The sequence below is a fragment of the Mercenaria mercenaria genome, chromosome 7, assembly GCF_021730395.1.
Source record: "Mercenaria mercenaria strain notata chromosome 7, MADL_Memer_1, whole genome shotgun sequence".
Taxonomy (NCBI): Eukaryota; Metazoa; Mollusca; class Bivalvia; order Venerida; family Veneridae; genus Mercenaria; species Mercenaria mercenaria.
The window spans coordinates 81553167-81565748 of NC_069367.1; the positions used below are offsets into that span (position 1 = coordinate 81553167).

Genomic DNA, 12582 nt, shown 5'->3' on the forward strand with positions numbered 1-12582 from the left:
ATTAAACGAAAGAAACAATAAACTATAAATGATTCAACTCTACATATTACAAACTAGTACCTGAAATGAAATCTGTTGAAATATGAAGGGGAAGATATTTATCGATTGTATTCATTAAACTGAAGCATGTGCAGTGGACCCTGAATTATTTAGCTGAGTTTGATGATATATGGTTTATATTTCAGTGCCAAGTGATCATGTGTTTGACAGACTTGTTAAGAAACCACACAGCCAATGAATGGCCGCGAAGTCTAGAAGTAAATGATACAGATTCTGGGTAGGATTTTTATTGTGTTTCTTTTTATCTTTTAAGGAGCTGGCCATTACATTACTGTGTGAAAATCATAATTTAAAAAGATGAAAATAACTTGATTAAGAATCATAAGTCAGTGTTATTTAAGTCAGTATTTTATGTGTTTGTTGAAATACATATAATTTCATGCTTTATTGTCTTAGCTATTAACCCTACGTAGTAACAAAGGCAGAGAACTCCTTGTGAATTAATGTAAATTATATTTTCCAACTTGTAAAATTTTATTCAATGTTTTGTATACAATTACAGTCAAGCTGTATCTCAGTAGCAACTTCATGTATTGAACTACATACATGACTCCTCAATGAATGTACTTGTATAACCAAGTTAGATTTAATTTTGGCTGAAGTCTATTCAAATTGTTGCCCTTTTTTGCCTTGAAGTTATTATCATTGCTATAATCTGAGTTATTTCAAGATAGAAGCTGCGATCTAATCCTTTAGCATTATGAACTTGGACAGTGAATAATAAGAACAACTGAAGTAAATTGCATTTTGATTATCTTTTCACATTATAAGGTTTCTCCCACATCACAAACATATCAATTGGCATTTTTATAATTAAAGATTTAAACAATGGCATATTTCGACCGCAATGACAAATAAGTGTGTAAAAACTTCCCCTGATCGTCAAACACATAGTTCCTGTCATAAGGTAAATACCTTTGATCATCAGTTACCAGTGAATGTCATAAGGAAGTTTGGAAAACTTCAAGACCGCCGAGGATCAGACAGTGTCATTGTGCTTAATATTTATCGGTCGTGGTTATGCAACCCTAATAATTGTACAGATAATTTTCCACTGTAAAATTTCAATAATAGATAGTCTCAGCTCTAAACAAAATATGGTCTATACTCTGAGCCAAATATATCTCTGCTCTACTGATAATATATCTCTGCTCTACTGATAATATATCTCCGCTCTACTGATACTGCTCAGAGTAAAATAAGATCTCCATTTTATTATTACATCTCCTTAAATGCAGCTGAGCCCGCCTGTTCCAAACTGACCCAGCAATGTGAAACAAAATATACAACATTAGCACCTGTCCCACATTGGTCATCAACAATGTACCCATTGTGCCATATGAAGGGAAGTAGCCAACGCAGTATAATAATGCTTATTTGTATAAAGTTAAAGTGTACAATAAATTATGAATTATGTGTGCAGATAGAGACAAGTTTAATAATGACACCATCTAATCCCCAGCAGCCTAGAATTTTCCGATGCTTAAAGACAAGAAAAATCATTGCGGCACCTAAAAATATAAACAAGGTTAAACATATCATATTCTTAATATTACATGAATACTGTCAATATATAATGTATGGCGGCCAGATGGCATTGTTCATTGAACTTAAGTTTAAACACTATTATAAAACACAAATATAGCTTCACTCCTCGGAATGTCACACAGGTAAGTCACTTATAACTGTAATACACAACAACAGCTTCCTATCCGAATGTTAGTCACAGTGCACTAGGTCCATGGAAAGTTCCTGTTCACAATCTTAAGTTTCTCAAAATAATCTCACTGGTAATTGTCGACTGTTCATTACAAAATTTGGAATCCCAGTGTAGTCTGGACAGATTCGTCTGTTGTTGTGTTAATGCCCATCTGGACTTTAAAGTGGCTCGCCATCTCAGTTCATATACCAGTGTCTATATACTGAAAAGATAAAACTTCACGGCAGTTCAACAGCTCACAACATGATTAAACACGATAACAGTAAAGAAGTGATACAGATCTATAACAGCTGAATCCTACATAGCAAAGCTTTATGGGTGTGGCGGGTGGGTTTAAAAATGTTTCGACCTTGTTTGTTTTGCAGACAGTTTTGAAAGGGAGATAACTTTTGAGGTACTTCCTGTTTATAAAATTACAAAGGGAGAAAACCATGCCTAAACTAATAATTAATGGTAGCAATGGTTTCCTCCCTTGAAGCACTCGGCTCTTCTGAAATAAACTGGCATTATAGGAGAGATCGCCGTGACGTCACGCGTTAACATCTGTTTATCTGGTGGTTGGCAAAACAAATGATTTTAACACCGTTTGCGTATTGAATCAGAATTTTTAATTTTTAGTAACTTTTTTGCTCATTTATGGATTTTCAAAATTCAAAAAGATTTGAAATACTAACAATCTTCATATTTTTGTATTCAAATATCTTTTTTCAATGAATAACCGTTTTAAATGACATATTATTTTAAAAGCGGCGTAGTGATTTTCACAACCTTTAGAAAAACAGTGTAAGTTAAGCGTTCATAATTAATCCATTTTATTTCGAAATAACAATTAAAAGTAATCAATAAATTGCTTGTTTTATAACCTTTCCATTGATCAAAAAATTATTTATGTAATTTGTGTTTTAAGAAAGTTTAGACCGTTAGAAAAACATCACTGTTTACATAAAACATGGACGGTCGGCTTCTGCCCACCCGATCACTGGCTTATCAGTTCTAAAAATAGAATTTGTATACAAACACGATCTCTCCTATAGCATAAAGCAATAAGCCTTATTATTTGTAATAAACTGTAATAAGCTAACACCAGTATGGCAATCCTGTCTGACCGCAATCAAAGGCTAGGCCCTTCTTTGAATTAGAAGTTGTCAAAAGGTCAAGCACTCTGTCTTACAGACAGCTTCTATTTTAATTTTCATCTGGATGCATGTGAATGGATCCCATTAACTTGTGGGCCTCTGTGGTCAGATGGTTAAGATTGCTGACTTGAATCACTTGCCCAGTCACCACTATAGGTTCAGGCTTAGTTTGAGGTGTATTTTTTCAAGTGAGGAAGTCATTTAGATGGCTTACGGAAGGTGGGTTCTTCTACGCAGGTGTATGCTCAAGCTTTAGATAATGTGTGGAGTGGGAACCGTGGGGTCTTCACTAAAATCAACAAGTGAAAAGTCAACATATAAACTAGAATTGGGTTGATGTACTTTAAAACGCAACAAAATAAACAATTTCCTTTAAAATCCGCTGATAAACTGCTTTGTTTATTTCAGGTTATGTCTGTTTAGCAAAGTGAGTGAAGAGTTTTCAAGTATAGATGGAATTGTCAGCTTTGTAACATTTGTCAGCAAGATGATACTGGTAGCTTGTGTATCAGACAGTCACAATGCCTTGTTTGAACTCTGTGTACTCGATTTTCTAGATCTGGTAAGTGGTATTTATTTTTTCATTGAAAGTTTAAAAACAAAAAAGTCAATTTTTTGCCATAGTTTCATGTGAAAGCCTTGACTTTTCCATGATAATGAATTATGAGTTTGAGGCACAATTTAGATATATATGTTATTAATAGAAAATATGCCTTTGATTCTAATTTTTATTTGCCTAAAAACAACTTTTTACTATTCTTAGTAACATGATTGTCTACACCTCATTAAATAGTAAATATTTGATTCTTTCAGAATATTATATGTTTTGTAAGTAAAAACCTTTCAGAACACATCTATAGATACATTAACATTTATTGAACAAAGTATCGAAAACATTTTGACAGAAAGTTCTTACACTGTTAAAATTGAATGTCACATTATGTACTTTACCTGATTTTTTTACTTGAACACACATTCACACTACTTTTTGGACAATTCTGTGATAATTGTTGTGAAAACTTATTTTAAAAGTGTAAACAAAACTTTAAAACTCTTTTTTTTCTATTTTTGCAAGGGTTTGTCAGGAATCAACAACTTAGGAAAACTCAGGAAAAATTCCTGAGGAAAATCTCTAAATTTCGCTACTAATTTATTTGAATGTCTGCTAGTGGAACTTGAAAATGAAATTTTAAACAAATGTGATTAAATGTTAAAAATTCACAATTTACTTGATTTGTTGTTACTTTTCCCACAAATTAAATGCTTAAAAAATACCCAGTTGGACCTTGGCCCATCCCCCCCCCCCCCCCCCACACACACACACCACAAAAAAAACACTAGAAAATTCCTTGTCTACATCCTTATCAACCATAATATATTTGCCTGTTTTGTTTGGTTTTCTTTTCTAGCATGCCATTATTTCCTAATAAGTAGATATAACTAACAGTGATTTGTTGCTTAGAAACACACATTTTCAGTTGTCCTTGTATTTAAGTAAAATAAAACGAGTTGTGTTTGAATTGTTGACACTGCAAGTTAAGAAATCAAAACTGAGAAAAGATCTAGAGAATGTAAGTAACAGGAAGTGCTGATCCTGGTGTCGTATAGAAACATTTGAAGTTTTAAGTTGTCTGTTCATTTAATAACTGTACTCTACATTTTCAGGTTTCAAATTTACATAAAGAATACCACCTACCATTTGTAGTGTTGGTAGAACCCAGACTGCTTGAGAGATTACTCATTAGCTCTCATCCAATGACTGTCTCTAGAGTTTGCTCAGTTATGTGTAGGTAAGTCACAGATTGTCTCTAGAGTTTGCTCAGTTATGTGTAGGTAAGCCACAGACTATATCTAACCCGCCCGCTTAGCTCAGGTAGAGCGTAGGTCTACGGATCGTGGGGTCGTGAGTTCGATCCTCGGGCGGGGCGTATGTTCTCCGTGACTATTTGATAAACGACATTGTGTCTAAAATCATTAGTCCTCCACCTCTGATTCATGTAGGGAAGTTGGCAGTTACTTGCGGAGAACTGGTTTGTACTGGTACAGAATCTAGGAACACTGGTTAGGTTAACTGCCCGCCGTTATATGACTGAAATACTGTTGAAAAACGGCGTTAAACCCAAAACAAACAAACAAAACAGACTACATCTAGAGTTTGCTCAGCTATGTGTAGGTAAGTTAGAGACTGTAATTAGAATTTGCCTAGTTATGTGTAGGTAAGTCACAGATTGTCTCAAGAGTTCGCTTATGTATGTGAAGGTAAGTCACAGACTATATCTAGAGTTTGCTCAGTTATGTGTAGGTAAGTCAGAGACTGTAATTAGAATTTGCTCAGCTATGTGTAGGTAAGTCAGAGACTGTAATTAGAATTTGCTCAGCTATGTGTAGGTAAGTCAGATGAACTTGCTCAGCTATGTGTAGGTAAGTCAGAGACTGTAATTAGAACTTGCTCAGTTATGTGTAGGTAAGTCAGAGACTGTATTTAGAATTTGCTCAGTTATGTGTAGGTAAGTCAGAGACTGTAATTAGAATTTGCTCAGCTATGTGTAGGTAAGTCAGAGACTGTAATTAGAATTTGCTCAGCTATGTGTAGGTAAGTCAGAGACTGTAATTAGAATTTGCTCAGTTATGTGTAGGTAAGTCAGAGACTGTATTTAGAATTTGCTCAGTTATGTGTAGGTAAGTCAGAGACTGTATTTAGAATTTGCTCAGCTATGTGTAGGTAAGTCAGAGACTGTAATTATGTCTCCCCCAGGAGACATATTGTTTTTGCCCTGTCCGTCCGTCCGTCCGTCCGTCTGTCCGTCCGTACATCACACTTCATTTCCGAGCAATAACTGGAGAACCATTTCACCTAGAACCTTCAAACTTCATAGGGTTGTAGGGCTGCTGGAGTAGAGGACCCCTATTGTTTTTGGGGTCACTCCGTCAAAGGTCAAGGTCACAGGGGCCCGAACATTGAAAACCATTTCCGATCAATAACTAGAGAACCACTTGACCCAGAATGTTGAAACTTCATAGGATGATTGGTCATAAAAAGTAGATGACCCCTATCGATTTTGGGGTCACTCCGTCAAAGGTCAAGGTCACAGGGGCCTGAACATTGAAAACCATTTCCGATCAATAACTAGAGAACCACTTGACCCAGAATGTTGAAACTTCATAGGATGATTGGTCATAAAAAGTAGATGACCCCTATCGATTTTGGGGTCACTCCATTAAAGGTCAAGGCCACAGGGGCCCGAACATTGAAAACCATTTCCGGTCAGTAACTTGAGAACCACTTGACCCAGAATGTTAAAACTTCATAGGATGGTTGGTCATGAAGAGTAGATGACCCCTATTGATTTTGGGGTCACTCTGTCAAAGGTCAAGGTCACAGGGGCCTGAACATGGAAAACCATTTCCGATCAATAACTAGAGAACCACTTGACCCAGAATGTTGAAACTTCATAGGATGATTTGTCATGAAGAGTAGATGACCCCTATTGATTTTGGGGTCACTCTGTCAAAGGTCAAGGTCACAGGGGCCTGAACATGGAAAACCATTTCCGATCAATAACTAGAGAACCACTTGACCCAGAATGTTGAAACTACATAGGATGATTGTACATGCAAAGTAGATGACCCCTATCGATTTTGGGGTCACTCTGTGAAAGGTCAAGGTCACAGGGGCCTGAACATTGAAAACCATTTCCGGTCAGTAACTTGAGAACCACTTGACCCAGAATGATGAAATTTCATAGGATGATTGGTCATACAGAGTAGATCACCCCTAATGATTTTAGGGTCACTCTGTTAAAGGTCAAGGTCACAGGGGCCTGAACATGGAAAACCATTTCCAATCAATAACTTGAGAACCTCTCGACCCAGAATGTTGAAACTTCTTATGATGATTGTTCATGCAGAGTAAATGACCCCTATTGTTTTTGGGGTCACTCCGTTAAAGGTCAAGGTCACAGGGGCCTGAACATTGATAACCACTTCCGATCAATAACTTGAGAACCACTTGACCCAGAATGTTGAAACTTCATAGGATGATTGAACATGCAGAGTAGATGACCCCTATTGATTTTGGGGTCAGAGTATTAAAGGTCAAGGCCACAGTGGCCTGTTCATGTAAAATCATTTTTATGCCCCCGAAGGGAGGCATATAGTTTTTGAACCGTCTGTCAGTCTGTCGGTCTGTCAGTCTGTCTGTCCGCAATTTTCGTGTCCGGTCCATATCTTTGTCATCGATGGATGAATTTTCAAATAACTTGGCATGAATGTGTACCACAGTAAGACGATGTGTCGCGCGCATGACCCAGGTCCGTAGCTCAAAGGTCAAGGTCACACTTAGACGTTAAATTCATTTTTCATGATACTGCATTCGTGTCCGGACCATATCTTTGTCATCGATAGATGGATTTTAAAATAACTTGGCATGAATGTGTACCACAGTAAGGCGACGTGTCGCGCGCAAGACCCAGGTCCGTAGCTCAAAGGTCAAGGTCACACTTAGACGTTAAAGGTCATTTTTCATGATAGTGCATTCGTGTCCGGTCCATATCTTTGTCATCCATGGATGGATTTTCAAATAACATGGCATGAATGTGTAGCACAGTAAGACGACGTGTCGCGCGCAAGACCCAGGTCTGTAGCTCAAAGGTCAAGGTCACACTTAGACGTTAAAGGTCATATTTCTTGACAGTGCATTGATGGGCGTGTCCGGTTCATTTCTTTGTCATTCATGCATGGATTTTAAAATTATTGGGCATGAATGTGTACCACAGTAAGACGAAGTGTTGCGCGCAAGACCCAGGTCCGTAGGTCAAAGGTCCTAAACTCTAACATCGGCCATAACTATTCATTCAAAGTGCCATCGGGGGCATGTGTCATCCTATGGAGACAGCTCTTGTTTGGAAATAACTTAAGAACCACTTGACCTACAATGTTGAAACTTAATAGGATGATTGGACTTGCTGAGTAGATGACCCCTATTTATTTTGAGGTCACTTGATCAAAGGTCAAGGTCACAGAAGCCTGAACAGTGACTTGAGAACCACTAGGCCAAGAGTGTTGAAATTTAGCGGGATGATTGGACATGCCAAGTAGATGATCCCTATTGCAGCCAACCATCAGTGTCTCTTTGACTTTTGCTCCTGACCCCTATTGACTTCTTGCCTATAGGACTTTGCATTGGGGGAGACATGCGCTTCAGTTATGTGTAGGTAAGTCAGAGACTGTATTTAGAATTTGCTCAGTTATGTGTAGGTAAGTCACAGACTGTATTTAGAATTTGCTCAGCTATGTGTAGGTAAGTCAGAGACTGTAATTGTACCCCCTGACAACAAAGTTGTAAGGGGGGGTATACTGGTTTCAGGTTGTCTGTCTGTCTGTCTGTCCGTCTGTCCGTAGACGCAATCTTGTGCGCACTATCTCTCCTTATCCCCTTGACAGAATTTAATGAAACTTCACACAGGTGATCAGTACCAACAGTAGTTGTGCATGGGGCATGTTAGGTTCTTTTAGAAAAAAAATTTGCAGAGTTATGGGACTTTGTTTTTTTGTTACTATACTATATACATAGACACAATCTTGTGCGCACCATCTCTCCTCATCCCCTTGACACAATTTAATGAAACTTCACACAAGTGATCAGTACCAACATTAGTTGTGCATGGGGCATGTTAGGTTCTTTTAGAAAAAAAATTTGCAGAGTTATGGGACTTTGTTTTTTTGTTACTATACTATATACATAGAAACAATCTTGTGCGCACCATCTCTCTTCATCCCCTTGACACAATTTAATGAAACTTCACACAAGTGATCAGTACCAACAGTAGTTGTGCATGGGGCATGTTAGGTTCTTTTAGAAAAAAAATTTGCAGAGTTATGGGACTTTGTTTTTTTATTACTATGCTATATACATAGACACAATCTTGTGCACACCATCTCTCCTCATCCCCTTGACACAATTTAATGAAACTTCACACAAGTGATCAGAAACAACAGTAGTTGTGCATGGGGCATGTTAGGTTCTTTCAGAAAAAAAATTTGCAGAGTTATGGGACTTTGTTTTTTTTTGTTACTATACTATATACATAGACACAATCTTGTGCGCACCATATCTCCTCATCCCCTTGACACAATTTAATGAAACTTCACACAAGTGATCAGTACCAACCCTAGTTGTGCATGGTGCATGTTACATTCTTTTAGATAAATATTCTGCATAGTTATCGGACTTTGTTTTTTGTTACTATACTGTATACATACATTCTATATAGTAATACATACAGTCCACATAATTATGCAATCTTGTGTGCATCAAATTGCAATGTACTGTGTCAGTGCATGCGGGGGGGTACATTCATCACCTTTAGTGATAGCTCTAGTTAAAAATGTGTAGGGAAGTCAGAGACTGTATTTAGAATTTGCTCAGCTATGTGTAGGTAAGTCAGAGATTGTATTTAGAATTTGCTCAGTTATGTGTAGGTAAGTCAGAGATTGTATCTAGAGTTTGCTCAGCTATGTGTAGGAAAGTCAGAGACTGTATCTAGAGTTTGCTCATTGAATTTTAAGGAAGTGACAGAATATTATGGTAGTTGTATAAGGCAGATGCACAAGTTTGGTACTTTTCCAAACATTTTCCTGATATAAATTTCTGGACCATGTTGTTCAAACTGGTGGTTAAGCCGGTGATCGGTTAACTTTTAATGCTGTTTCTAGACATTTTAGAAAACTTGGAAAAATAAATGTTTGAGTTAAGGACTATGAACAATAAAAAGCCTTCACAGCAATGTCATACTTAAAGTCGGGGGAAAAAAGATTTGTATGGGAAGAATGGGTGTTATTAGATGTAGAGAAGTTGTATGTAAGAGTAGAGATAAAGATGGTAAATTTTTCTTTAAGTTAAAATCAGAAAAGATACAGAATCCATGAAAAATTGTGGAGCACAGATAGCTCAGTTATTTATTGTCCCTATTTAATTTTGTTATTATGGTATCTATAGATATAAGGAAAACTTCAATATGGTAAAGGCAGCACAGAAGTCAGGAGATATAGAGGTTGTACAGAACAGAGAGGAGATAAAGATGATACGATCATGTAACCAGCTTATTATTGACTTCTGTAATACACTATGGCGGTTCAAGGCATTCACATCTACAGGTACTTGAATTGTTTTGTAAATCAGTTAATAAAAGTCTTAAGTAGATTTTGTTCTAACAGGATTCGTTTAAAGATCTTGAGGTACTGTAAAAAATTATTCCCCAAATATGAAATTTAATGTTTTTCACCAAAACTGTTACTTCATGGGGATATGAATTTGTAGATTTCAACTTCTGAAAATTAAATGAATGGGAATTTTCTGTTTGTTGGAATTTAACTTTACTTCTGTAGATTGAAATCTACTAGAATTAGTCCCTTTGAATATAAATGATTTTCATAGTTACTGTGTATACCTTTTTAGCACAAAAAGTTTTAAATAAAAGTTATCATGATACTGACTGATGAAGGATGACGTAGGTTCTTTAAACCTAACTTCATTATTATGTTGGTTTAAAAAAAAAAAAAAAAAAAAAAAAAAAAAAATCGGTCCATCATGATTTACAGTAAAAAAGCATAATTGTCTAGTTGTATTCTAACATGGCTCAATCAGATTACCAGTTAAAGAAAGAAATTCCACCTCTGTATATTCTGTGATAAACAACAGTTGACATTTGTACCATTAAGAGATCATCATGACGTCAGATTGCCACATGACGTTTGATTCTTTACTACTTGATTAAATTAAGTCCAGCTTAACTTTTATCAAAATATTTCAGTGAACATGTAAGAATGAAAACAGTCAAGGCCTTCTTGTGGTGTGCTGTCTAATTTATCACAATACTCCTTTCAGATGCTTAGATATTAAACCTCGAAGTTCAGTTCCTGTGCATCTGAACTCGGAATCACGATAAATTAGACAATAAACCACTCACATACCTTGATTATTTGTTAAATAAATCTCTACGTAGCTAATTGAAAACTGTGACCTTGAAGGTTTGTGTCTGAAAACATACTGCAAGAGTTTGGATCTTGTGTTTTAAGTATTCTTCATCTACCGCATATAAATATGGGGAAGTTGACAGTTTCTGGCAGGGAACAGGTCAGCACTTGTTCCAAATTCAGGAACACTGGTTAAATTAACTGAACATCTTTTCGTTATTTAAATTCTAAAATCCATTACCCACATACAGATTATGACAAATTTTTAGAGAACATAAGTTTTACAAGAAAAAAACAAGAAACAACTCTTCTATTTTTTCCAGCTACAACTGAAGAAACTGTAATAATACTTTTCATTAAAAACTCCAGAAAATTTGGTAGTTCAAAATTTTTACGTTGTTAGGAATGGCTAGACAATTGCTTTAAGATAGTTGTTAAGTTAGACAATCCTTCCCTTTGACAGGGGTATATGTTTTATTCCAGATAAGGGTTCTATATTTTACTGGTACCGTGAGGAGACAGATAAAGAGAACTTTGATGATTCACCGGTAGAAGAAAATTTGTCTTTATTCAGACATCCAGCATTGTTGCCATACACAATCAGATATGTCTACAAGGTAAGGTTTCTAATGTATACTGTCACTTGTTGGTTACATATACAGTGAAACTTCGTTAGCTCAAACTGGACAGGACCAGAAAAATTTGTTCGAGTTGTCATTTGTTTGGGCCATCGAACTATTCACATTATTCAGGGACTTTGCCAGGACCTGATGATGAGTTTGAGCCAGCAAAGATTGGCTGTAGTATTTAACATAAATGTTCCACTCATTTTGTTTGTGCTATTTTTACTGAAAACCAAAAACTTTATTTGAAAGTTAGTATGATTTGGCTGGGTGTGAGCCATGGAGGACATGCTTTCTTATTGGTTAGATATCTAACCAACAAGAGAGCATGTCCTTCATGGCTCACACCCAGCCAAATCATACTAGAAGCAACCCCACTTGGGCCATGGGGATCTGCTCCGCAGCAACTCCCAACAACGAATCCCACCTCTGGGAGTAACTCCAGCATCGGCAACTGTCTATGCAACCTTACACTTGCCTCTAGCTCAGCCAGGACGATAGTTACTGCAGGCACTAACAATATAGCGCTGCAGGACAGAGTGAAACTGAAACAACTCCAAAGATGAGGATAACCTTAAACATATCCAATATACGGATGCCTCTTTACAAAGAAGCAACATAGATCCTAAGTAAATATGTAGAGTCTCGAGGCATTAAAGACTGCACACTAAACGTGCAGTAATAGTATATCAAATTAAAAATCATTGTGACCCAGAGACAGCAGATAACACAAAAATATAAGATGTAATAGGAAATACTTTTGGATCCATGAGCTTCATACATGTGTAACATTTTATATACATGTATAATCAGTGACCTGTGATTACATCCTTCTGTCTTTTTTGTAGACACAGTTAGAGCCTGGCATAAAGTTTGCAGATTTAAAGGTTGGTATAAGTTTTCATCTACAGTCAAAATTAAAATCAAATATAACATTCAGACTAAAACACACTTATGTTGTATTGAAGCACAGTTGAACTACTGTCACAGGAACAACTCTGAAGATAAAACAACAAACCAAGGCAGATGTTTTCTTTCCCGTATGATGATATTGTTAGTTATCATCTCA

At 36.5% G+C, this 12582-nt stretch overlaps 1 protein-coding gene across 1 annotated transcript in view; it reads left to right on the forward strand.

Annotated features, from left to right (window-relative positions):
- LOC123553802 (centromere protein I-like) overlaps positions 1 to 12582 on the forward strand; it is a 40110-nt gene that overhangs the window by 21304 nt on the left and 6224 nt on the right. Inside the window, exons 13-18 of the mRNA XM_045343461.2 lie at positions 186 to 277; positions 3325 to 3478; positions 4582 to 4706; positions 9914 to 10071; positions 11374 to 11507; positions 12362 to 12400. Coding sequence (XP_045199396.1) covers positions 186 to 277; positions 3325 to 3478; positions 4582 to 4706; positions 9914 to 10071; positions 11374 to 11507; positions 12362 to 12400 — 702 coding nt within the window. The remainder of the gene's footprint in view (positions 1 to 185; positions 278 to 3324; positions 3479 to 4581; positions 4707 to 9913; positions 10072 to 11373; positions 11508 to 12361; positions 12401 to 12582) is intronic.